The sequence below is a fragment of the Phoca vitulina genome, unplaced genomic scaffold (genome assembly GCF_004348235.1).
Source record: "Phoca vitulina isolate PV1807 unplaced genomic scaffold, GSC_HSeal_1.0 scaffold21, whole genome shotgun sequence".
Lineage (NCBI taxonomy): Eukaryota > Metazoa > Chordata > Mammalia > Carnivora > Phocidae > Phoca > Phoca vitulina.
Window position 1 is genome coordinate 26,509,058 of NW_022589724.1, and position 25,496 is coordinate 26,534,553.

The following is a 25,496-nucleotide window of genomic DNA, read 5'->3' on the forward strand; positions in this document are numbered from 1 at the left end:
CAGGGTTTGAGCTCCCCGAGTGTCTCCCAGGCTCCTCCTTTGGGTTGATGTCAACATCCGGTTCTCCCTGCCGCACAAAGCGATGGTTTCTGGTCACGTTCAGCATCCAGAAACTGAAATTGTAGGGCGTCTGGCCCGCCCCGAGGGCAGGCCAGCAGGAAGGACGGGCCGCTGACGGCCTCTCCTCCCTCTGGGCGCTAGGAACGCGAGCTGGAGCTGCAAAAGGAGCAGCGCCGGCAGGAGGAGAATGACAAGCTGCGCCAGGAGTTCGCCCAGCACGCCAACGCCTTCCACCAGTGGATCCAGGAGACCAGGTGTGCGCCCCCACCCCTGGCGCCTCCGGGCCCCCGGCTCTAGCGGGAGGGGAGCTCTGCGGGAAACTGGAAGGCACGCTCGCAGGAAGGAAAGAAGGGTCAGGGGCGCACCCTGGTCTGGCTCGAGCTAGGGCGGGTGGGGGGTGGGGGGCAGTTCTCGAAGGTACTTTTCCTGAAGGTCAAGTTGCTGGGTGTCCCGCCTCGGGTGGGACCGTGCGCGGCCGGCGGTCAGTCCTAGGCAGCGCCTCGGTGATAATAGCACAGAGTCGAATGCAATGGTACTGATGTTCTTGGTTTTGTTTGTCTTTTCTTTCTTGTGTCTCTCTCTGTCCCCCACCTGCCGACTGCTGCTGTCTGGACGCCACCTTGTCTTGCGGCTGCTTGGATCGCATCTGCACAGAACGTATCTCCTCGATGGGTTAATATTGTCTTCTTGTTCCTCCGGGCTCGTGGTGTGGTGGTGTCTCGTGTGCTTGTGCACCTGCCCTCTGTCCCCCTGTGGCCTGGCTTGCAGAGGACCCCAGGATGGGCCTTCCTGCCCCAGACGGGCTGCACTTCCCCCGGCCCACCCTCGCCCCAGCTCCGTCCCCATCGCCCTACAAGGAGTGCGTGTCCTTGACAGCCCTTGACAGCCCTTGACAGCCTGAGGTCTGGGGAGGGGAGCCCCTCCCACCTTCCTGTTCAGATCCCAAGGGTTCTCTCAGGTAGGGGACGCGACCGAGGCAGAGGACCAGAGCTAGAGTCCGGAGCCTCTGAGAAACCCCATGCTGTCCAGCCATTGGGATTCACTGGGCCTCTCTTCTGCCTCTTTTCCCCATGTGTCCAGTGGGACCATACTTAGCTCCTAGGAGGTCATGGTCATGGAGGAGGAGGTTCAGCGGGTGCAGTGAGTTCCCAGCTGTGCACTGACACCCCCCCACACGCACCCCCCCAGTGTTCCCAGGGGAAGGGGAAGAGCATTGTTTGCACTAATAGAAGGCAGAAGTGCCCGGAGTTTAGAGCGAGGGAGAGACGAGGCTGGGGAGGAGCCCCCCGGGAGGAGCAGGGCGGCCCTGCCCAGTCCAGTCCTGGGAGCGGCCTCTCCTCGAGGCTTTGGCCTCTCCCAGGCCCATGTAAAGCCGGGGCGGGGGGGGAGCCTCAGTGGCTGAGACTAGCGCTCCTGGGGTCCCACACACGGGTAGTTGGGACAGCTGAGCGTGGTGCCAGGAGAAACAGGCGCGCGCTGACGTGACCACCTGTGCTGAAAGCAGCCTGGGGGGTGGCGGGTAGGATTTAGGGATCACAGTTTCTAGCTGGAGTTCATTAGCCAGCTGGCCTCCACTCCCCTCCCCAGCCCTGTGGCTGTGTCTGCCGATCTGGTCTTGTCGCCGTGGGTGCCATGCTCCCTCCCGGGTGGCTCCTCCCTAGCCCTGTCCCGTCTTGCTTGGCCCCAGTGTGCGCTGCCCCGGGGCCGCTGTGCTCCCTGCGGCCGGCGGCCCAGCCCCACCAGGTCCCTGCCTGGGCGCCACCAGCTTGGGCCTTGGGGCGCGTGTCTGTCTCGGTCTGCTCTTGCCTGCCCGTGCCTTCCGTGTATTCATTTGGTTTCTTTTCTTTGACTAGCATAGCGTATCGTCGGGTCATTCGTGTCTATCAGTATGAAGTTGGGGATGATCTGTCTGGAAGGTTTTTCTCCTCTTATTTCTCTTCTTCCCTCACTGTGGTTTTACCAATGCACTCTTGACTTCCCCAGGCGGCTCCGCTTTCTGACTAACCCACCGCCCTCGGCCGCTTGGGAAGGAGGGCTCTGTCCTCCTCCCACTGCACCGGCACCCAGCCTCCTGCCCCCGGGTCTGGGGGAGGGGGTTGCTTTTCCCTGGGGGACATGGCGTGACTGTGAGTCTGATCTGCTGGGTTACAAGGAAGCCTGGTGCCTGGCCTTGCTCAAGCACTTTGAACTTGGGGAAACGTCAGAGCTAACCCTGGCTCGCTGGGTGCTGAAAGGGTAGGTCGGGGCACACGTGGGTGCAGGGGAGGCCGGGCTAAAATCCCACCAAGGACACGCGCACAGTGTGACTCATCCCTGCACGTAACCCCGACTCGTTTGTTGTCTTCGTTCACTGGTGGCCTTCTGTGACCTCACACTGTGTAACGTCGGGAAGATGGAGGCTCCCCTGGGCACCCCTGCTCTTCGGAACTTGGCCCTGGGAGCCCCTGGCCCGGAGGGCCTCATGGAGCCTGAATCTGGGGCTTAATCGCAGCCCCCTCCCTCCTTTAGGCAGAATTAGAATCACCTTTAAAACCCAGTCTGGTCATGATCTCTTAGCATCCTGGCTCCGTGTCTGAGGGGTCATCTGACTGCGTCTCCTCCACGGCCGTCACACCCTAGAATGTGGCTCCCCTCCTCAGGAACGTGCAGGAGACCCCAGGGATTTCTGGGGGGTGGCTCTCCATTTGTCAGCCTTCCTCCCCAGTGGCTGCAGCGGGGCGTGCTGTCGGGCCCGAGGCCCCTCTGTCATGCCGTGGAGCAGCTTCCACTCTGTTCCTCAGGTGCCCCTGAGGGCCTCGCTTGAGTGAGGGGCCAGGTCCCAGCCTGGCTGGGCTGGAGGAGCCCCATGAGAGAGGGTCCTGGCCTGGGAGCAGGCTGGGTGGGGCTCGGCCCAGGCCCCCCAGTTGGCCCGGGGCAGGTAGCCCACCACGTGGGGCGGCGGCGTCCTGTCTCCACGGCAGGAGAAAGACTGCCCGCCCTCCCGGCTCCCGGGGCCGCTTAGGAAAAGCCAGCCAGTAGCAGATGGCGGCCATTTCCTCCATGAGAGAGATTCAGAAAAAGAATTCCCAGACAGCAGGCCCTGTTATCTGGGGCTAATTTTGAGCTCACGATCAGGCCCTCCTGCCTCACTGTGCTTCTGTGTTTAGGTCCTGCATGGTGGAAGAATCTGGGACCTTGGAATCCCAGCTCGAAGCTACCAAAGTAAGCGCCCCCTTGGTTTAAAGTCAGGCAGGAAGTAGGCTGGGTGGGTGCTCTTTTTCACTTTGCATAAAGCAGCACAGGACCCCATCATTTTAAAGAAAATCTTTTGTCTCTGATAGTTGCCACGTGGAGTCTTACTTGAAAAGAAAGAGGGTCCTTTGGTCCTTAGTGTATAGTCTTCCTGGCAGTCTGCCCCCGGCTCGCCCCTCCCGCCGTCCTGCGCAGCCCCGCAGGCCTCGGGCCGGGAGGGCTGTCAAACGGGCGCTCGGGGCCGGTGACCGAGGCGAGAGACTGTCCCCTACACCCTCGCTCCCCCGCCTGTAGCGCAAGCACCAGGAGATTCGAGCCATGAGAAGTCAGCTCAAGAAGATTGAGGACCTGGGGGCGGCCATGGAGGAGGCCCTGATCCTGGACAACAAGTACACGGAGCACAGCACCGTGGGCCTGGCCCAGCAGTGGGACCAGCTCGACCAGCTGGGCATGCGCATGCAGCACAACCTGGAGCAGCAGATCCAGGCCAGGTCCGTGCCCCCGGCATGGCAGCCCCCTGCCCCTGCGCCCCCCAGCGTCCCGCACTCACTTTACTGGGATGGAACAGTGTGCCACCTGCTCACTCCATCCTGTTCTTTTAGGAACACAACCGGAGTGACTGAGGAGGCCCTCAAAGAATTCAGCATGATGTTTAAGTGAGTATGGCCTCCCCGGGCACAGGGGCGGCGGGCTCGGCGCCGGGGCCCGTGCTGAGCGGCCCTCCGTTTGTGCGGCAGACACTTCGACAAGGACAAGTCGGGCCGGCTGAACCACCAGGAGTTCAAGTCCTGCCTGCGCTCCCTGGGTTATGACCTGCCCATGGTGGAGGAAGGGGAGCCCGACCCCGAGTTCGAGACAATCCTAGACACCGTGGATCCAAACAGGTGAGCTGGAGGGAGGGTAGTGGGGGCGGCTCTGCCTCCGCATCCTGCCGCATCCTCCCGGCTCACCGCGCCTGCCCCCCTCCAGGGACGGCCACGTCTCCCTGCAAGAGTACATGGCCTTCATGATCAGCCGTGAAACGGAGAACGTCAAATCCAGCGAGGAGATCGAGAGCGCCTTCCGGGCCCTGAGCTCCGAGGGAAAGCCCTACGTGACCAAGGAGGAGCTGTACCAGGTCCGGGGCTCTGCTTCCCTGCCCTGGGGACGGGGCTGGAGGTTTCCTTTGAAAAGTAAAGGCCGAGGTCGCCCAGGGGCACAACGGTCTAGCGTAACAGACCTCTGTTTGGAGCGCTCGGTTGGGGGCAGGCGTTTCCTCCCCATTTAGCGCTGACTCCCTGTCCGCGGCCCCTCGGAGAACGTGCCGCTCTCCCTGAGGCTGGGGCCCGGGCGTTCCTGCTGTGCCCCCCCGACCCCGGGGCCGGCGGGGCTGGGCTGACAGGCGGCCTCTTCCCTCCAGAACCTGACTCGGGAACAAGCCGACTACTGCGTGTCCCACATGAAGCCCTACGTGGACGGCAAGGGCCGCGAACTCCCCACCGCCTTCGACTACGTGGAGTTCACCCGCTCGCTCTTCGTGAACTGATCCCGCCCCCGCCTCGCCTGGCCCGCGCTGCTTGCCCTGCCGTCGCCTCGCTGCATGTCACCTCCTCTCCGTGCCCACGTATTCGTGTCACTCTTCACTGTAAGCTTATGTCCACTTAGCTTGGGGGTAAGACTTAGTAGGAAGGATGCTTCACTAAGCCGCGCCCGGTCCGGTGGCACCCGCCCTGTTGCTGTGGGGACCCGGATTCCTGTCGTTAAGCCAGCGGCCCCATTCCGGCTCGAGAAATCGAAGCAGCTGGCTGGCTCCTTTCCTGTTCTCCCCGCTCCATTTTGTTTTCACGTAAAAGACAAATAAATGACACTCCCCCAGACGCTTGTGTTGTCTTCATTCAGCTTCCACGAGATCCACAGCTGCCTCACCCCGCCTGTCCCCACCCACAGGGCCCTGCTGTCACTGCACTGTCCTCAGGTGGCCACCTCGGCTGCCAGCCGTGCCAAGTCCTCGGACTCCCGGGGTCCTTGTTCCGTGAACTCGGTGCTCAGCTGCCACACCTTCACTGTGCCCTCGGCGTCACCAGCAGCCAGGAGCTGAGTCTGCTGCGGATTAAATTCCAGACAGTAGACCGGGCTTGCATCCTGGGTTTGCTTGATTGAAACTGTGGGTTTCTGGGAGCTTTTCTGGAGATCAAACAGCTGCACGTCACCTGCAGGGGGAGAGACTCATGGGGGCGAGAGCCCGGACAGCACAAAACAGCCACTGCCTGGTGCTGCGACCCTCCCCCCACGTGCTGTCTCTCCCCGGCTCAGAATCCAGATCCGGCTGCGCCCGTGCGGCGTAAGTGAATGTGAGCCTGGTGTCCTCTTTCCTACCTTCCCCCGAAGCAGCTGCAAACACCAAAGGGCGCACTGGGGACCAGCGCACAGCGAACAGGTACTTGTGGGACAGCTGCAGCGAGGCCAGGGGCTGGGCCTGCAATGTGGAGTACAGGTGGATGTGGCCGTCGGTCCCCGCGCTCAGGAAGAGATTCCTAGACAGGATGCAGGGGAGGAGTGCTGGGTGTCCTGGTCCACTGGGGCTTCCTGGACCCCCCCAAACCAGGGATCCCCTTAGGGAGCGAGGGGCCGATGCCCTGGACCCAACCACCAGCGCTCTGGGCACAAGGGCTCCCGTGGGGGAAGACCTGGGCCCAGGACAGACTGCAGGCCCTTCCCGCGATTCTGTGGGACCCCCTCGCCCTCCCTGTGCCGGGGCGCTGGGGCCTTCTCTACCTGTGGAAGGGGGAACAGCTCACGGAGTAGATGGGGCCACCGTGGGGCGAGAAGGTCAGCTGTGCCGGGGCCCGCAGGGGCACAGAGCTAGGCGTCCGGGTGAGGGCGGCCTCTTCCGCGGCCAGCGAGCACTGGAGTGGGAAGCCGCCTTCCGTGCCCAGAATAAAAAGGCTGGGGTCAAAGCTGGAGAAGGCCACCGCCGTGGCACCCACCTCGGTCTCTCCCCGGGGAGGCTGTGGAGAAATGAGCGGTGGGGCAGAGCCAAGGGAATCTGGTCCCACAGTGTCCCAAAGGAGCCCGGTCCCTCAAGTGGGCACCGTGGCCCAAGGAGGTCAAGCGGCAGGTCCTCCGCTGGCAGCGCGGGCGCCCATGCCGCCTGCCCCCCCACACCCGGGGCTCCTCTCGGAGGCCCTAGGGGGCCCCACGTACCTTCTTCAGCCTGGTGTGCCTCGGGAGCTGCTGCACGGCCAGGGCGAAGCCCTCGGTCAGCTGCAGCCGGCCCGCGCCGACGCCCCGCCAGAGCAGCACCCTCCCGTCCGTGGCCACGCTCAGCACCTGGAAGCGGTGGCCGTGCCGGGGCTCGGGCCGCCAAAGCACCTGGGGCACCGGGATGCGGGGCTGAGGTCAGGGAAGCCCCGCTCGCTCCCCAGCCTGCCCCCACCTCCCAGCAAGACCAACGGTCATCCTCCTGTCCCCCCCCTTCTAGGAAAACAAGAGGGAGAATTCTGGGGGCGGCCCAGAGCCACCTCACACACCAGTGGGCGGTGCCAAGGGTTCTGAGCTCCGTCCCTGAGCCCGGGCAGGCCGGGACAGCTGGGAGCCTCTTGTGGCAGCTTGGGGGGTGGGGGGGCAGCTGGGGGTGGCTCCTGTCAGGGGCGGGAGGTGACTCATGCCCTGGGAGCTCTGAGAACGCTGAAGGCAGCTGTCCAACTGCCACCTCCCTGGTGACCTCCTGCCAGGCCAGGCCGAGTGGGCGCCCTCTCTCCTGCTTGGCCTCCAGAGCAGGCCTGTGACCGCCCAGCCCAGCTCAGGCAGAAGGGGACGGTGACTCCCCGACCCAAGCGGCAGCCCACCGCTCTGACCTGGTACACGGGGTCTGTGTGTGTGTCGTCAGTCAGGCCCGTTCGCCAGAGCAGCGGGTCCTCGGGATGGCTCATGTCCCACACGAGCACCTCGCCGCTGTACAGCCCACCTGCGGGACCAAGCGGGCGCGGGCAGGAGCCGACTCACCCAGCACCCCGGCTTCCCGGCCAAGTACCAGCCCTTCGCCCCCACGGAGCCAGGATGTGGAGCCCCTTCCCCAAAACCACCTTGAGGAGGAAGAGTCCTGGCCCGCTGCATACCCCCCACACCCCGGGAAGCTTCTCCCGCTGCCAGGCTGATCTCCGCAGCCCGGCACCCTGCCACTCCCCCCAGCGCAACCCCCTTTCCCAACACATGGGGCTCCTGTCACCGCTGACATCGCCCCAAGGGTGCCCACGTCACCCTCCTCTGGCCCTGACCAGGCCGTGCCCTTCCATGGCCCACACCCGGACAAGACTCAGCGAGGACCCGCTTCCTCCTCCTCCAAGCTCCGTACCGGGCATCCTCGGCATCCTCACCTGAGCCCAGGGGTCAGGGCCGCCCAGGCTCTGCTCCCTCGCAGCAGACCTGCCCTGGCTGTGCCCCGGGGGCTGAGGGTCCAGTGCAGAGCTCAGCTCGGGCCGCCCTCTGCAGGGGGGGGGGGGGGGGGGGGGGGGAGCAGACGCGAGGCAGGCTGAAGACTCACCTGCAACGTGCGACGGCTGCGTGGGGTGGAAGGCCAGGCACATGACGGCGCTGGGCACCTCCACCACGGCCGACGGCTGCCGGGGGTTCAAGCCTCGCCTGTCCAGGTTCCAGGCACACACGAAGGACTTGAGTGTGCCCCAGTCCCCGTCGTCCAGCCTGCACAGGGACGAGGCCGGGTCTCCTCCTCACCTTGTTCCTATCACCTGACCCACCGTTTCCCCATCACACCCAGACTGTACTGGGTACTGAAGGGGCGCAGTGTCTCCATGGCACCCCGAGGCGCGACCTCTAGAGAAGGGCTCCCGGAACCAGCGAAGGGTCCACACGATGGCAGCGTGGGGAGCCGGGGCCGCAGCAGACAGCTCGTGGCCTGTGCGGACAGGTGGGCACCGGGACTCCTGTGCTCTCAGCCCTCCCGCCTCTGCTCTTTCCAGCCAAGCTGGTGCCCAGGCAGCCTTGAGAATAAAGACTCCCAGAACGGCCAAGCTCCAGGCCAGCCCCTCCCCACACAGGGAAAAAGAGCCTTAGACCAGGGTCTGAGGGCCTCCCAGTGCCCTGCAGCCACCGCGGCTGCCACTCACCGGCCATAGGCACAGGCCACCACAGAGCCGGTGGTGTTCCAGGAGACACTGCTCACGTGCAGACCCTGCCTCTGGGCCGGGGGGTAGCCCAGGGCGTGCAGACAGGTCACCTGCAAGAGACAGACCATCCCCAACCCTTAGCCCAGAGCCACCCAACAGCTGGCCTCACAGCCACCTCAACAAAGCTACACACAGGCCTGGACCTCCCGAGCCATCGGCTCCGCTGCCCAGTCCCGGCGGGAAGTGCGGAGGCTTCGTCCAAACACCACTCCTCAGAGGAGACTTCCAAAAACCCAGAAGAGGGGCGCCTGGGTGGCTCAGTCGTTGAGCGTCTGCCTTCAGCTCAGGTCATGATCCTGGGGTCCTGGGATTGAGCCCCGCATTGGGCTCCCTGCTCCGCGGGAAGCCTGCTTCTCCCTCTCCCACTCCCCCTGCTTGTGTTCCCTCTCCCGCTGTGCCTCTCTCTTTAAAATAAATAAAAAAAATCTTCAAAAAAAAAAAAAAAAAAAAGATTCTCCCTCTCCCTCTGCCCCTCCACCCCACCTCTGAAAAAAAAAAGCTTTGGCTTCTGGAACTGGATGGTAATGACAGCGTACAATGTGACTATGCTCAGTGCCACTGGGCTTTACACATAAAGGCCTGGCATCTTCCTTCTCAGCCCAGAGCAGGCTGGCACAGCACATGAGAAGGCTGGCCATGGAGGCCACCGTGAGCGATCAGCCCAAGGTTTCTGGGACAGGATTTGCAGCACAGATCAAAGTTCCTGTGAAAAGCTGCATACCCCCTGACCTCACACGACCCCATAGACAGAAACTCTCCAATGGAAAGAACCTAAAACATGTAAAAAGCTGTATGGTGGGAACCCTCACACGTCGCTGGCAAGAACGCAGAACGGCACGGCCGCCGTGGGGAAACAATCTGGTGGTTCTTCCCAAGGTCAAACAGAGGCACCCTATGACCCAGCAATTGCGCTCCTAGGTCCACACCCAGAGAACTGAAAACACATGTTTATCCAAAAACTTGTACAGAGATAGTCACAGCATTATTCCTAACAGCCAAGATGCCCACCAGCTGATAGATGGGGTCCATCCGTCCAGTGCAGGAAGGACTGCTGAGCCACAGGAAGGAAAACGGTGACGGCACGCCCCACAGCCGGCCTCGCGGACATTCGCCCACGTGGAAGAAGCCAGTCACCGAGACCCCTCGGTAGAGGATTCCATCTATGTGAAATGTCCACAACAGACAACGCAGAGAGACAGAAAGAAGAGTAGCTGCCCGGGACTGGGGGCGGAAATGAAGAGTGACTGCTGGTGGGTATGGGGCTTCTTGTGGGGGTAATGAAAACGTTCTAAAATTGTGCCCGTGTCGTACAACTCTAGGAACATAAAAACTTATTGAACTATACACTTTAAGATTTTATCTATTTATTTGACAGAGTGAGAGAACACGAGCAGGGGGAGGAGCAGAGGCAGAGGGAGAAGCAGGGAGCCTGATGAAGGGCTCCATCCCAGGACCCTGGGATCACGACCTGAGCCGAAGGCAGACGCTTAACGGACTGAGCCACCCAGGCGCCCCTACACTTTTTTTTTTAAGATTTTTTATTTATATTTGATAGAGAGTACATGAGCGAGGGGGCGGGGCAGACGGAGAAGGAGAAGCAGACTCCCCACTGAGCAGGGATCCTGGCATGGAGCCAGATCCCAGGACCCCAAGACCACGACCTAAGCCAAAGGCAGAGGCTTAACCATCTGAGCCACCCAGGTGCCCTGGAACTGTACACTTTAAATGGGTGAATTATATGGGATGTGAATGATATTTCGATAAATCTGTTATTTAAAACCGAAACGTATAGGGGCGTCTGGCTGGCTCAGACAGCAGAGCATGCAACTCTTAATTTCAGGCTCGTAAGTTCCAGCCCCATGTTGGGTGTAGAGATTACTTAAAAATAAATAAACTAAAAGAAAAAAAAAAAAAGAAGAAGAAGAGGAGGAAGAAGAAAAGAAAAGCTGTACAGTGGGGTAGGAGGTGGAGGGAACTCAAGAAAACCTCTGGCGTCTCACCACATTCGGTTTCCTGCTCTGGGTTCTGGTTCCACGAGTGTTTTCACTTTGAAAAGCCACAGGCCTGAAGTGGCAGTTTGTGCCTGTTTTTACGTCACAGTCAACTGAAGTTTACGTCAGAAATAAACCGTATATATTAATTGTCATAACTGCAGCAACCAGTACAATTGCAAATCTGAAGATGAGACTACAAACTACAAAGTGGGAGAAGCCGGGACGACGGGGCAGCTCCACACCGTCACCGTGGCGGGCGCAGAACAGCACGAAGGGTGAACAGACCTGCATGGAGAACACACCTTGACAGACCTGGCACAAAAAAATAGTGTGCGGATGAAACATCCGGTGGTTTTAAAAGGACAAGCGTGAAGTCTCTGTAGCCACCTGACAGCACAGCACGGGCTTTGCCCCCGACCAGAGAAGACCCCCAGATCGGCCACAGTGATGCACAGCTGTCCACACACACGTGCGAAACCAGAGGAAGGAAATAACAGAGCGAGGAGATCAGAAGTGCCGGCGGGAGCCCCTGTCTCTTATCTGCAATTTCTAAGTGTTCCCCAAGGTTGTCACATTGTTTTTGGAAATCTGAATCAGGGCTTCTCTCTGAGAGCAGCGTCCCGGACTTTCCGAGCTGCCACAGCAGGTGCCGAGGAGAGCGATGAAATGTCAAGGCCAACACCTTGACAGCAGGGGACACAGAAAAACCCCACATCAGCCAAAATAATCATCCCACTATGAGGAAATCAACAAAAAACGGATGCAAAAGAAGAAGTGAGGCAGAGAGAGATTTGCTGACACTGTTAACATGACAGCAAACTCGGGGAGTTCTCTGCCCGGCCTTCTGGAGACCGCTAAGACGCGGCCTTCGGGACAGCGCACCACGCTGCCGCTCCGAGCGTGCCGCCCAACCCCCTGCCTGTGCGCTCGTTTCCGGGGGAGACCTGGGTCCCCAGGGGACTCAGATAAAGGATGGCATGTCTGTGCGGCGGGACACAGCCTGGGCCACCTTTATAGGAACTGACGTGGAAAGCTCTGGCAAGTGGGAAAAGTCATAAAGAAAACGTACAGTGCTTTCCACTTTTTGTTTAAAATGTTCGGGGTTGGGGGGAGCGCACCTGGGTGGCTCAGTCAGTTAAGCGTCTGCCTTCGGCTCAGGTCGTGATCCCAGGGTCCCAGGATCGAGCCCCGCATCGGGCTCCCTGCTCAGCGGGGAGCCTGCTTCTCCCTCTCCCTCTGCCACTCCCCCTGCTTGTGTTCTGTCAAATAAGTAGTAAATAAGATCCTTAAAAAAAAAAAAATGTTCTTTATGACAACACTAGTAACAATGCTGTGTGTGAGTGAAGCACAGGGAGGAGCTAAAGGCCCGGGAACAGGTTTTCCCTCCCCGTCTACACAGTATATGCTCCGTGTTTCTGTAATGCCCGGATTTGTTATAATGAACACGTATTGTTTTTGTAGTCAGAAAACAGATATTTGTAAAGGCGGAGAGAGTAATACACACTTGGACCAAATTAATCCATAGAAATGGGGGAAAGCACTACTAATAAAGAACAAAAGCTTAACCTCTCTAAATGCAACTGTAAAATGGAGGATCGGCAACAGTGAGGAGAGAAGAACGTGATGAGCTCTCACTGTTCACCAAGCCCTTCCTGTGCAAACATTCGGGGCCTGCCCACTTGGTGCGGCCTTGGCAACTGCTCTTCAGAGTGATTTTGAGGATTTCCCTCAAACAATCGACTCTCCCATGCCTTCCAGTGACTTGGTGGGAAGCAGGCAGAGGAGGAGGAAGACGGGCTAGAGCGAGTCTTATGACTTCTGAATACATAGTTACTCATCTGTTTCCCGAGGAAGAAAGAATATATAAAAAAAAGTTTGGCCCAGGGCGCCTGGGTGGCTCAGTTGGTTAAGCAACTGCCTTTGGCTCAGGTCATGATCCCGGAGTCCCAGGATTGAGTCCTGCATCGGGCTCCCTGCTCAGCGGGGGGTCTGCTCCTCCCTCTGACCCTCCCCCCTCTTGTGCGCTCTCTCTCAAATAAATAAAAAAATTAAAAAATAATAATAATTGGAAAAAAAAAAAAAGTTTGGCCCAGAACTCCACGGCTCTGCAGTCAGTCGGTCGGTGGAGGGCATGCAGCAGTGAGCAAGCAGTCTGTCCACAGGGGAGGCTGAGGCCCAGCCTGGAGCCAAAGCCAAGAGCCCCCATTCATTCAGAGCTCCCTCATCTCCAAGCCTGGGCTGTCTGTGTAGCTGGACACCGGAGCATACAGGGTGACAGGTCTGAACTGAGCCTCAGCGACACTGAAGTCACGAGAGTATGGTAGTGAAACCAGACCAGGGCTCACACCCCAGCTTGGCCCGTGACAGCTGTGTGACCGTGGACAAGTCACTTAGCCTCTCTGGGCCTCCTGTTCTGCATGGCGATCATGCTCGTGCGGCCTCGTGCAGTCATGCCAAATGAGACAGCACAGAGAATCCTCACCGTGCGCTGCCTGGGGAGACACACTGGCAGTGGAGAGAATTCGGTCCAGAGTCCGACTCCCCAGGTTCAAACCTTGCGTCTACTGCTGACTCGCTCTGGGTGAACCTGGAAAAGTCACTTCAGCTCGGAGTCTCCCACCGGTACCTCCCAGGACCTCCCAGCTATGAATGGAGGTAACCACACACCTACCTTTTGACAGCAGGGAAGGCTCAATGACTCTTTTTCTCTTTTTTTTTAAGATTTTATTTATTTATTTGTCAGAGGGAGAAAGAGCACAAGCAGTGGGGGCGGCAGGCAGAGGGAGAAACAGGTTCCCCACTCAGTAAGGAGCCTGATACGGGACTTGATCCCAGGACCCTGGGGTCATGACCTGAGCCGAAGGCAGGCGCTTAATGACTGAGCCACCCAGGCACCCCTCTTTTTTTTTTAAGATTTGAGACAGAGTGTAAGAGAGAGAGCACGAGCAGGGGAGGGAGGCAGAGGGAGAGGGAGAAGCAGGCTCCTCGCTGAGCCTGGAGCCCGATTTGGGGCTCAATCCCAGGACCCCAAGATCATGACCTGAGCCGAAGGCGGTGGCTTAACCAACTGAGCCGCCCAGGCGCCCTCGGTAATTTACTCTTATAAAACTACACCGCCGGCAGACCGCGGGAGCTCTTGAATGCTGGTACTATTATCACTATCATCAGTAGCTGGGCAGCGTACAAGAAGGACTGAAAACGGGGCCAAGGCTCAAGCTGCGGCAGAGGAGGGGGCGTCCCAGGCCGCACGGGCCCGTTCCCTACCGTCGGCTGCTGCTCGGTCCAGTTCACCTCGAAGCCATCAAAAGCGTGGCTCTGCCAGTTCTTGTTCAGCTCCCGAATAACCATGGCCTCCACCCTCCGAAGAAAGGCTGCGAGCCGGGGGTCGTCGTGTGCGGACACGGACGGCGCGCCGACCGGCACCGGGGCCTCCGTCTGCACCTCGGCATCCACATGCTTCCGGGTCTGCGCGGCCTTCTCGGCGGTGGCAATGCTTGCTGTCTGGCAACTTCTCTGCAGAAGGTCACAACCCAGCGGTCACCACCCAGCCTTGCCTGCCCGCACCCACTCCGTGCTGCCGCTTACCCTCAGGCCTCTGGGCCTCCCGTCACCCTGTCGGCCCCAGTCTGTCCCCTTCCTCCTGTAACCGGCCCGTCTTCCAAAGGACGAGCCCGATCCATGTGCTGTGGGTGGAGATGACCCCTCAACCTTGCTATGCACCCTGGGTCACAGTGAGAGGTCCAGGGGCAGCCAACACGCCCCAACAAGAGCCTGACCCAGGACCTTTGGTGACATTATGACACTATTTGGAGGCGATGCAGGAATTTTTTTTTTTTAGGCGTGCCCTTGTGAAGATACTGACAATAACAAGAATCAGGTCATATTAGAGCGGGCAGTGGTCACTAAGCCAGCACACGGGAACACCTCAAACCTGGCCCCAGCAGAAGGCCCCACAGCATCTCCCCGCCTTGGCAGGCACCTTCCAAACCGCCCCCCGTGATCAAAGGAAGCAAGTGTGTCTGTGATGAGCTAGTTGGTAGAAGGCAGGCTTCTCCCCAGCTGCCCCTTTTCTCCACCCTGCCATCTGCCTCCAATCCCTTGTCCCCTCTTTAGCTGGGCACAGGGGCAGACAATAGATCAGCCTCTTATACGGACATGACTCACCATTTACCAAGTGAGGGGCCCTCCACCACACACCATCGTCTTACAAGAGGCTCTGCTCACGCGGCCCCTCACCAGGAACCTCAACTCACAGGGCAATGACAAGGCCCAGACCCCTGTGCCCCCTACTCAGGCTTGGGGGGACAGTGCTGGGCACCAGGCCAGCACTAGTAAGCCTGAAGGAAGGGAGCTGGCCCCACACAGGGGCAGCTCTTGCTAGAACATGAAACAGCTATCCCCACGTTCCCCTTCACATTCCACAAAAGTCTCCTTGCTTATCTACCTCCCATTAAACTGTGAGTTCCTCCAGCTTCAGAACCCTGTCTGATCTCTCTTTATATCCCCAGCACTTTGCATGGTATTTGGCACATGGCACAAGCTCATTTATGCTATATATATAGTATACAGTGTGTATATATATCCATGACGCTATGTTATATATACGTGTATACTAATATAACACATATTATACATATTCCATGTTATTTATATACATCTCCACTATGCTACACACACACACACACACATTATTTACTGAGCATCCACTTGCCAGGCACTGTCTGGGTACTACGGATACAGCAAAAAACAAAATGTGCAAGATTCCTAAGGAGCGTGCCTAAGGAGCGTCCATGGGGTTGGGGCCACACAAACAAGAAAACCCATCGACTACCTCTGTGCTAAGTGCGGCAGAGGTGTGGGAGAGAAGAGAACGGCTGGGGGGGGCCTCTGGGGAAATGGCACTTGAGCTGAGGTGTGAAGGACAAGCAGAGAGCTACAGGAGAGGGGCCTGGACAGGGATGGGGGTGGGGGCGGCAGGGAGGCGAGAGCAAAACCTGCCAGTAGAAAAAGCCCCACGCTCAGAGCCTGGCCAGCAGGCAGCGCGCCCGGCCGCAGAGTGTGAGGAAGGTGGCACATAAGCAAGGGCAAGGCCAGGAGGTGTCTGAGAGCCAGGACGAGCGGGGCTTTCTCTCTGTGTGTGAGCCCCAGGATGGCCGTAAGCAAGGCCATGCCTGTCTGGCTGCTCAGGGAGAAGTGAGGAGCAGAGAGCAGGTGTGACAACCAGTGGATGTGATGGCAGATTCTGGGAGAAGAGAACACAGAAGTAGTTCTGTTGGGCCTCCTCCAGACTGAGATGCCTCCCCACCATCCACATGGAGGCGTCAAGGAGTCCCGAGAGCGGCCAAAAGGCACGAGGCTCTGGAGAGCATCCAGCAGAGACGCGACCTGAAGCCGCAGCACTGGAGGAGTCCCCCAATACCAGTGGAGTGTGCACACTGAGGAATTCATGGATGGGTACGGGGGTCACAAAGTATACAGGTGGGGCGCCCGGGGGGCTCAGTCGTTGGGCGTCTGCCTTCGGCTCGGGTCGTGATCCCGGGGTCCTGGGATCGAGCCCTGCATCGGGCTCCCTGCTCCGCGGGAAGCCTGCTTCTCCCTCTCTCCCCACTCCCCCTGCTTGTGTTCCTGCTCTCACTGTGTCTCTCTCTTTCAAATAAATAAATAAAATTTTAAAAAAAGAAAGACGGTATACAGGCTAAGAGACGGTGGGTGAAAATCATCGAAGTTCCCGAAGCCACGATGATGGTAAGAGTGTCGGTCCCTAAGTGCTCACTCAGGCACCATCCCCAAAGCACTATCCGTATCTTATTCATGCTCACAACCACCCTATGAAGAAAATCCTACCTTTGCATTACTACTGTTGGCAACCGAGGCACAGAGAAGTAACTCACCCAAGGTCACACAGCACACAGGTGACCGCAGTGGAGCCTGAATCCAGGTAGTTGGACCTGTGACACCAAACTGTGTCTCAGTCAATGGTGTTCTCACCCAAACAGTCCAACGTACCTGGCCATTGATCACATCAGATGAACACAGAAAAATGTTTCTAAAAGAATGTTAACCCAGAGTCTTAATGTAAGACAAAAATGTCCACAAGAGACAGCGAGCTGTCACCCTTTCCAGCTATCTCTCTTAATATTTGTTTGATGCTTGTTTATTCAGGCAAACAACAAATGTCAAAACACTAGGGAAAATTTAGGGAGAAAAAAAACTTAAAACCAATGATACTAGGGGCCCCTGGGTGCCTCCGATAGTTAAGCATCTGCCTTCAGCTCAGGTCATGATCTCAGGGTCCTGGGATCGCGTCCCACATCAAGGAGCCTGCTTCTCCCTCTGCCTGCCACTCCCCCTGCTTGTACTCTCCCTCTCTCGCTCTCTCTGGCAAATAAATAAATAAAATCTTAAAAAAAAAAAAAAAAAAACCCAATGATACTGCACCCGCAATTTTTTTTTCCTGTGAATTGGCAGGAAACCACCATTACTCTCTTTTCCCTCTGGGATACCAAAGTAGGTTCCCATGGTTCAAGATCCAAGTATCGGGTCTGACCCTGACCCGGCCCATATCGTCTGGGGATGGAGCCCAAACCTCCAGAAAGGAAGGGCTTGCTCAAGGTCCCCCCATATACATCAGTGCCTTCCGTGCCAGGCAGTGTGTGGCTGGGCTGAGGCTCCCATCTGAGATGTCAGGGAAGAAGTCAGGGCCGAACAGGATCCTTGCTTCCTAGACCTCGGCAGGGCCAGGAAGGAGAGTGTTAGGGATCCTGGGCTGCAGCCTACCTCCCACACCTCGGAGGCAGAGGTGCTGCAGGGGAAACGGGGGGGTGGGGGGGTGAGGGGGGCTGGGGCCAGACTTTAATCACACACGAAACAATTCCCAAACCAAGATCACCAGGCTCCATGCTCTGGAGTCTGAAGCCCCGGTGACCTCCAGCGGAGAGGACAGCAATGGGACAGGGAGCAGAGCCCAGGAGGAGAGCCCAGCTCTCCCGCCCCAAGAGAGAGCCTGCAGATACCCAGAATGTCAGGACTCCGACCCAAGCCACAAAACAGGCCCCAACACCAGGACTGCAGCTTCTGCCTGGATGGGAAGTGGACACTAACCTAGGCTGGGCCAATCAGGGAAACTCATGACGGAGGCAAAGATTTCACAAGTTAAACAGCACAGGCCTGGAACTGAAACTTGGAAACTCTGGGCCTCGACACTTAGCCACTGCCACAATGTGACCAGGAGACAAGCAGAGACAGGCCTCAGGGGATGCATAGCAACAGCAGAGCTGAGAGGCAGACAGCCCCCAAAGCTTCCTGGATTCCTCAGGACCAGCTGCACCTCCATGCAGAGGCCCAGGAGACCCCTGCATCCTGAAGAGAAGTGCCTGGCCGGTTTCTGTCACTTGCTATCACACTGAACCCTAGGAAGGCTCCCTGACCCCTAGACCGCCACCCCTCAAGGCCTCACTTCTGAAATAAGGGGTCTCTGGCTGGCATCTAGGACTGGCCGATCAATTTCAGGAACAATCATAATGACAGAGGAAATGGCCCCACTGGGTCCAGTGACCGGCCCCCACCCCAGGCCCCATTCTGCTGACAGAATCCTGGGCTCTGCCCTACCTTCAGGGTCAAAGACTGACCAGTGCCAGTGTAACTGTGCTGATGTGTGACTCAGTCGTTCAGAAACTGGCCAGCTAGAGAAATCCATCCAGGGGATATCAATATGAGGCAGGCCAACTTCAAAGTCATGAGTAGAACAGTCACTTTCGTATTAAAAATACACATTCTAGGGGCGCCTGGCTGGCTCAGTCAGTAGAGCGTGCGACTCTTGACCTCGGGGTCATGAGTTCAAGCCCCACGTTGGGTGTAGAGATAGATAGATATGGGGCGCCCGGGTGGCTCAGTTGGTTAAGCATCTGACTCTTGATTTCAGCTCAGGTCATGATCTCAGGGTTGTGAAATCAAGGCCCCCATCTAGCTCTGTGCCAGGCGTGGAGGCTGTTTAAGATTCTCTCCCTCCGCCCTTCCACCTCCTCTCTCCCTCTCAAGAAAAAAAATAGACAGACAAAATATATACATTCTAGATCTCCTTGACTCTAGGATGTATTGATTATAAAGCCTTCCAACTATTCAATAGTAGCTCTTCAGGGAGAAACTATATTAAATACACAGTTCATTTGTGAGACACACCGAATTTTAAGATCTGTTAAAAAGGCTGGGGGTGGGGGTGCGTCCTCTAATCGAGGAAATACATCACCATAGAAAGAATGTGTGTTTGAAGGTCTGGGATGATGTGCAGTGAGAGGCCCAGCCCCCATTACTCCCCTGGGTAGTAACCACCACCAGCAAATACCAGAAGCATACCACTTCTCACTTCACCCTCCCAACCAGCCTGAGCCAGCACATCTGACTCCAGGGTGGAAAGGGACCTCAAAGACCATTCTAGACCTGCATTCTCAATGGGCAGGCCCCGGAATCACCTGGAAGCTTGCTAAAACACAAGCTGCCACCTCCGGGAGGTGTTCCTGAGTGTACTGCACTAACAAGCCCCCAGGCGATGTGATGCTGCAGGGGTGGGGGGCTGTTACTCAGACCCCACATGTGGGCCTCACCCGTTTGCGTGCCTCCCAGGGCTACAGCCCGAGGTCCATCACCTTTTACCCCCCCAGTCAGACCGTGCTCACATTCCCCCCCTTTCTATCTCCGCTACTCTGGGGGCTGGGGCTTCACCTGGGGTCGGGTAGCACACGGCTCATCCCCAGAGGGTGGGGAATGCTGTCAAGCCCACCTGAGGGACGCTGCTGGGCACGTGTGGGGGGAGTGGCTTGTCTCTGTCACCTCATCCCTTCCGGCAAGCCCACTTCCACTCATCCTCCCCAGAGTCTCCTTTTCCTCAGGTTGCTGTCACCCCGAGGCCTCCCTTCTTCCACCTCCTTCCCCATCGGGTCCTGCACACCTGAGAAGGCGGGTGTGACAGCAGCAGAGAGGACCCCAGCCTAGGTCAGCGGCTCTCCGTGCGCGAGTCGCGCTCGCTGCAAAGCCCCCGTGCGAGCCCCACCTCGAGGTGACCCAGGTGAGGCGCAATTCACCACCAACACGCAGACAAGGTGCGGCGGGAACGTCTTGGGCGCAAAGTTGAGCCGAGCGGGCTTCGTGATGCAGTATGGACAACTGTCCCAGGACACCTCCACGAGCGTGGAGTAACCGAGCCTGGAACCGACATCAAGGCACAGCCTCCTGTTCGGATGAACTTGCCTCTTGAGTGTATCAGGGCAACAAAGAGCTATTCGAAGGACGACGAGGAGCCGGGAGCCAGCCGCGTGCGGAGGGCAACAGCAGACATTTCCATAGAAGCTGGGAGCTGCCGAGGTGCTAGACCACCTTTGAGCTATAGTTACTGCAGACTATCTTGGTGTCGTCTTAGCCTCTTAATCTCTTCTCATGCTCTTTGGAAAAAAAAAAAAAAAATCCAGTATCGACACTGTCTAGCAAACTCAAAGGTAGAGAACCACAGACTGAATTCTCCTTGAAAATCATTAAGAGGCCAGGCCCCAGGTTAAAAAAAAAACACCTTCCAGCAGGGGGTGACATAGGCCACAGAAGCCACCAGGGCGTCAAAGCAGCAGCCAGTCAGGGAAGGAGGAAGAGCCCGCGGGAAGGCAGCTCATTTAATTCAAAGCAGGAGAGAAGAGATGTACCCTGTGTGGGATAACAGCACCCAGGAAAATTATTCAATCCAGTGTTTCCTGGGGCGCCTGGGTGGCTAAGTCGTTAAGCGTCTGCCTTCGGCTCAGGTCATGATCCCAGGGTCCTGGGATCGAGCCCCGCATCGGGCTGCTCGGCGGGAAGCCTGCTTCTCCCTCTCCTACTCCCCCTGCTTGTGTTCCCTCTCTCGCTGTGTCTCTCTCTCTGTCAAATAAATAAATAAAATCTTAAAAAAAAAAAAAATCCAGTGTTTCCTGGGTGCCTTTGGGAGGTACAAAAGTACACAAGACTCACTCCCCTGCCCTCTGGGAGCTCACAGTCCAAGGAAGAGATCTGAATATCCAAAATGCATCCCATGGATGAAAAAGTTCTGGAACTAGATAGTGGTGCTTGTTGGCACCTTGTGAATGTACTTGACCCCACTCAACTGTACACTTAAAAACAGTAAAATTACTATTATATGTCTCCTGCCACAATTCTATTTATTTTTAAGTAATCTCTATGCCCAACATGGAGCTCGAACTCACGATCCTGAGATCAAGACTCACATGCTCTACCGCTGAGCCAGCCACGTGCCCCACCACAATTTTTTAAAAAAGGAAAAAAACACACCCCACATTCTCCTAGGATCAGAATTGGGCTTCAGAAAGGTAATGCTGTTGGAAATAGGATGCATTCAATTGGTGGTCTCAAATTTTGCTACCTATTATAATGAATGACCTAGGAAGCTTTAATAAAACCAGATTCCCACATCACACCACATACCAATTAAGCTGAAATCGCTGAATGTAGGACCCAGACATCCATATTTTTCAAGAGTCTCCAGGACATTCCAGTGTCAGCCAAGTTTGAGAAATATCGGATGAGCAAAGAGGGATAATTACATACCCTCCATCTCAGGCAGGTAGAGAGCTGCCTGACTCCCATACCATCCACCTGAGCAGCTCCAGGCTTTCAAACTGCTTTTTTTTTTTAAAAAAGATTTTATTTATTTATTTGACAGAGAGAGACACAGCGAGAGAGGGAACACAAGCAGGGGGAGTGGGAGAGGGAGAAGCAGGCCTCCCGCCGAGCAGGGAGCCCGATGTGGGGCTCGATCCCAGGACCCTGGGATCACGACCTGAGCCAAAGGCAGATGCTTAACGACTGAGCCACCCAGGCGCCCCTCAAACGCTCTCTTACCCACAATCTCATTTAACCCCTCAGGAAGTATTCTCACAAGGACCCACTTCGCAGAAGAAGAGATCATGTGACTGGCCCAAAGCCCTAAAGTGTGTGTGCACCCCAGTCTCAAACCAAAGTCCAGGACACTATCCCTCTGTGAACAGATTGGAATAAGACAAGAAGAGTCAAGTCAGGCCAAAGACCATTAATATTAAAACAAAAAAGGGGCACCTGGCTTGTGAGTGCGAGCCCCACATTGGGGGTAGAGATTACTTAAAAAATAAAATCTTAAAAAAAATGTAAAAAGGGGCGCTTGGGTGCCTTAGTCGGGTCAGGGTCTGACTCTTGGTTTCCACTCAGGTCATGATCTCAGGGTCATGGGGTCAGGCCCCGCACTCAGTGGGGAGTCTGCTAGAGATTCTCTCTCCCTCTCCTTCCCACCCTCTCTCTCTCTAGAATAAATAAATCTTTTAAAAAAATGTTTTTAGGGGCGCCTGGGTGGCTCAGTCGTTAAGCGTCTGCCTTCGGCTCAGGTCATGATCCGGATCGAGCCCCACATCGGGCTCCCTGCTCCGCGGGAAGCCTGCTTCTCCCTCTCCCACTCCCCCTGCTTGTGTTCCCTCTCTTGCTGTGTCTCTGTCAAATAAATAAATAAAATCTTTTAAAAATAAATAAATAAATAAATAATAAAATTTTTTTTTTTAAAGGAAAAAGAAATTCATCACTGGAACGTGGAAGTACATTCAAATATTGCACCACTACATGGGCCAAGCAGAGACCAATGTTCAACTTTTCCAAAAAGACTTTAAAAAAAAAAAATTAAGGAACTGTATTTAAAAATTAGCTTAAAAAATTTTAAGTAAATAAGTAAAAGTTAGCTAAAACACTCACCATGGGGTTTATTGATAAAAGAAAAATTGGAAACTGCCTAAAAACCCACCAAAAGAGAATGGTTAAATAAAATGAAATTACAAAAAAAAAAATTTTAACATGGAAATTTGTTGCGGTCTACAAAATGTTGTGTACAGTGTGAGCCCATTTGTTTTTAAAAAACAGACAACACAGTTGTGACAGGTACAAACCAAATGACTGGGGAATTGGGTGATTTTTATTTCCTTTTTTGTGTGTGTGCAACCAGGTTTTTTCTACATTTTGGACACATTAACTTCTATAAAGAGAAAAAAGTTAATTTGGAAAAAGCAGTTTAGCTCCTTCTTCCGACCCCTGCAACATTCTTACAACTTAATCAAAAATCTCCTTCAATAAGACAGGAGATGCTAGTCCAAGGAAATCACCCTCACAGATGAAAGCTCTTAGACCTCAAGTGTTTGAATTTGTTCTTAGAATCCTACAGGTTAAAACTATAGTCACAAGAAAATGAAAAAAAGAAAGAAAGAAAGAAAGAAAATGAACCTGCCCCCATTTCATTCTCTAAGAAGAAAAAAAGTTAGACTGAACCGTGGTCTCCAACCTAAAGTCTTCTAGAATCTGGGTCTTCGGCCAACAAGAGTTATTTCAAGTGTTCTTAAAGGCCAGTAAATGTGAATTATACGTTTACCTGTGATAAGGATGGACAGATTTAACTTAAATTTAACTTATTTATAAATATCCACTTGGCTTTGCACTACAGTGTTTCTAGGCAGCATGGTTAAGTGGGGAGTGCTTTGAAGCCACATCAAATCCTGGCTTGAGACCTGCATGCAGACTGTTGACCTGAGGCAAGAAACCGGTCTTCAAGAGTTAGACTTCATGGAAAGCTCACTGGTGTTGGTGAGGACCTAAGCTCTGCAGGTTTGGCCACTCCCGTGGTAAGTGTGCAGCACCCTATTATGCTCCCCATTTTCACCGAGGAAAAGCCAACATCCTTACAATGGTCTGCAAGACCCTACTTGACCTGCCTCTGCTTACCCACTCCGACTTCAACTGGGACCATTTCCCTTTCTCTCATTCCTCCCCAGCGCGGCTGCCTCCTCAAACACGCAAGATCTGCTCCAACCCCAGGGCCTTTGCACTTGCAGTTTGCCCTGCCTGGCTACTCTACCCCAGGTATCCACTTGGCTAACTCTCTCACTCCTCAAATGTCACTTTCTCAATGAGGCCCACCTACCCCCTCACTCTCCAACCCAGTCCCTCCAATCCCTCACCCTTCTTTTACATTCGTCCGTGGCACTACTCACCTCCTAGCGAACACACAGCATAATTTACTTATCACATAGGTTGCCTATTGGTTGTGCCCTGCAAACGGCCCCACGTCAGCTCCAAGAAGGAAGAGCTCTTGGCACACGGCAGGCCCTCAAAATCTGCGCGAAGACCCCTGAGAAGACCTGGCGCCCAGGAGCCCTGCCCCTCAATTCCTCAAAAAACCTCGCTGTGTGTGCTTTTGATTACGCTCCTAGAAAACCGGCGTATTTCGACCTTGAAATGCAATCGTCTTTTTAAAGAAAATTTAGTTTGAAATGCCTAAAAACGGCGGTTCACATAAAATCCTTCAAAACAGGGGGTCTGCAGAAGTCTTAAGGAAAAACCCCTTATGTGGTTGTTCAGAGTCTGAGGAAACGCACCAGAATACCGCAAGGGTTTGGCTCTGTGGCTGAAAATACAAAAATAACCTGGTGGCACGCCAGAACCTGGCCCGGAGACCGCGCGCGGACCCTCGCCCTCCTGCCCACGTCGCCCCGAGCCGGGCCCGCGCCCTCACCGTCTCCCGGCGGATGCCCTGGACGCCCCTCCACTGCGAGGGCACAGACGCCACGCCCAGGGTCTCGTCCTGCAGCGGCCCAGGCCGCCCGGGCCCCTCGGCGCCCGCAGCCCCGCCTGTCGCCAGCGTCTCAGCTCCCGCACTTCCCACCCGGCCAAGCTGCCTGGGCTGCGCGCGGGTTGCCATGGAGATAGCTCCGCCCTGTCGTGCCTGCGCACTCCGACGTGACCTTCGCCCCTGAGCCTACAAAGCGGAAGACAGGGGTGGTGAGGCTAGCCCCACCATTTTTGAATTGGTCAGACCTCCTCCTCCAAGACCTGAGAGAACGAGATAAATTATTATTTTTGGTCAGTATGAGACAAGCTTGGCCAGTTTTGGATACTTCTTCCCAGTAGGGGCACGCTTGGGCATGCGCGGCTACCCCTGGGTTGGGGGGGGAGGGAAGGGCGGAAGTACGGCACCGTGCCAGGCTCAAAGATGGCGCTGAGCGGCCAGACGCAGAGGCGAAGACGAGAGGCTCCGGGGACCGAAGGCTGCGAGGACGGGAGGCTGCGATCGCGGCGGGCTGACGAGTTGTGGGGCCTGGGGTTGCAGAGCCCGCTGAGAAGTTGGGTGCTCCCAGTTGGCGGCCACCTCGAGTCCAAGTGCTCGCCCTCTGATCCTCAGTCTCTGCCGCGATAAAATAATGATTTAAAATATCCATCTGCGGAGGTAGAGTTTGGTTGGATAATTGGAAGGCACAAATGAGGTCGAATATAGAAAAATGCTTGTTAAATCGAAATTAAAGGCCCACGTAACTACCACTTATCGAGTGTCTATCGTGTGTCAGGCAGAGCCCAGAGATGTATGTATGTTGAACTTATTAAATGCCCTCTTTGATAGACTGGGTACCTCTTCAGGCCTCGGTTTCCTAGGTGTCAAATGAAGCTAGTAAGACTGGACCTGCTTTACTTGACCAAGGAAGGTAAATATTTCAGGAAGAGAAGAGTGGTCAGAGGTATTAAATGGCCCAAACAGGTCAATGAAGATAAGGCCCCAAAATAGATCAATCACTGAAACTGACACTCTGGATGATACCTGATGACCTTAGTGAGAATAATTTCAGTGGAGTAGGGGGAACAAAATTTGGCCTGCAGAGGCTTTAAGAATGAAAGAAGGAAGTAGAGGAAGTAGGGCGCCTGGGTGGCTCAGATGGTTGGGTGTCTGCCTTCGGCTCAGGTCGTGATCCCGGGGTCCTGGATCGAGGCCTGGTCGGGCTCCTGGCTCAGCAGGGAGCCTGCTTCTCCCTCTCCCTCTGCCTCTCTCCCTGCTCATGCTTTCTCTCTCTCTCTCTCTCTCTCTCTGTTATCTCTGTGTCTCAAATGAATAAATAAAATCTTAAAAAAAAAAGGAAGTAGAGAAAGTAATGGACATTATCAAGCAGTTAAAGACAGGAAGTAGGTGTGAGTGTAAATTGGTAAAACCTAATTGGAGGGTTATTTAATCTTAAAG

The 25,496-nt window shown here is 55.9% G+C and overlaps 2 protein-coding genes across 7 annotated transcripts in view; one reads left to right on the forward strand and one right to left on the reverse strand.

Moving 5' to 3' along the window:
* SPTAN1 (spectrin alpha, non-erythrocytic 1) overlaps positions 1–5,147 on the forward strand; it is a 61,678-nt gene extending 56,531 nt beyond the window's left edge. For 3 of the 4 annotated variants that reach the window (XM_032419118.1, XM_032419116.1, XM_032419119.1), the window contains 8 exons: positions 202–314; positions 715–732; positions 3,207–3,261; positions 3,586–3,782; positions 3,894–3,947; positions 4,029–4,175; positions 4,261–4,408; positions 4,691–5,147. In XM_032419118.1, the coding sequence (XP_032275009.1) occupies positions 202–314; positions 715–732; positions 3,207–3,261; positions 3,586–3,782; positions 3,894–3,947; positions 4,029–4,175; positions 4,261–4,408; positions 4,691–4,816 (858 nt within the window). In that variant the 3' untranslated portion in view covers positions 4,817–5,147. Of the gene's footprint in view, positions 1–201; positions 315–714; positions 733–1,913; positions 1,977–3,206; positions 3,262–3,585; positions 3,783–3,893; positions 3,948–4,028; positions 4,176–4,260; positions 4,409–4,690 lie in introns of all 4 variants that reach the window. The other variant, XM_032419120.1, reaches the window with a different exon arrangement.
* Positions 5,148–24,194, reverse strand: WDR34 (WD repeat domain 34). Of its 3 annotated transcripts, none has more exons than XM_032419121.1 (9): positions 24,006–24,194; positions 13,715–13,963; positions 8,397–8,506; positions 7,814–7,971; positions 7,128–7,237; positions 6,475–6,642; positions 6,046–6,278; positions 5,647–5,804; positions 5,148–5,480 (listed from the first exon to the last, which is right to left on the reverse strand). In XM_032419121.1, the coding sequence occupies exons 1-9, from the start codon at positions 24,189–24,191 to the stop codon at positions 5,242–5,244; spliced, it is 1,611 nt and encodes a 536-aa protein (XP_032275012.1). In that variant the 5' UTR covers positions 24,192–24,194; the 3' UTR covers positions 5,148–5,241. The 3 variants fall into 3 exon arrangements, with proteins under 3 accessions (XP_032275012.1, XP_032275014.1, XP_032275013.1); XM_032419122.1 differs by having other exon boundaries at positions 5,244–5,480; positions 5,647–5,746; XM_032419123.1 differs by lacking the exon at positions 13,715–13,963.
* Positions 24,195–25,496: the final 1,302 nt, after the last annotated feature.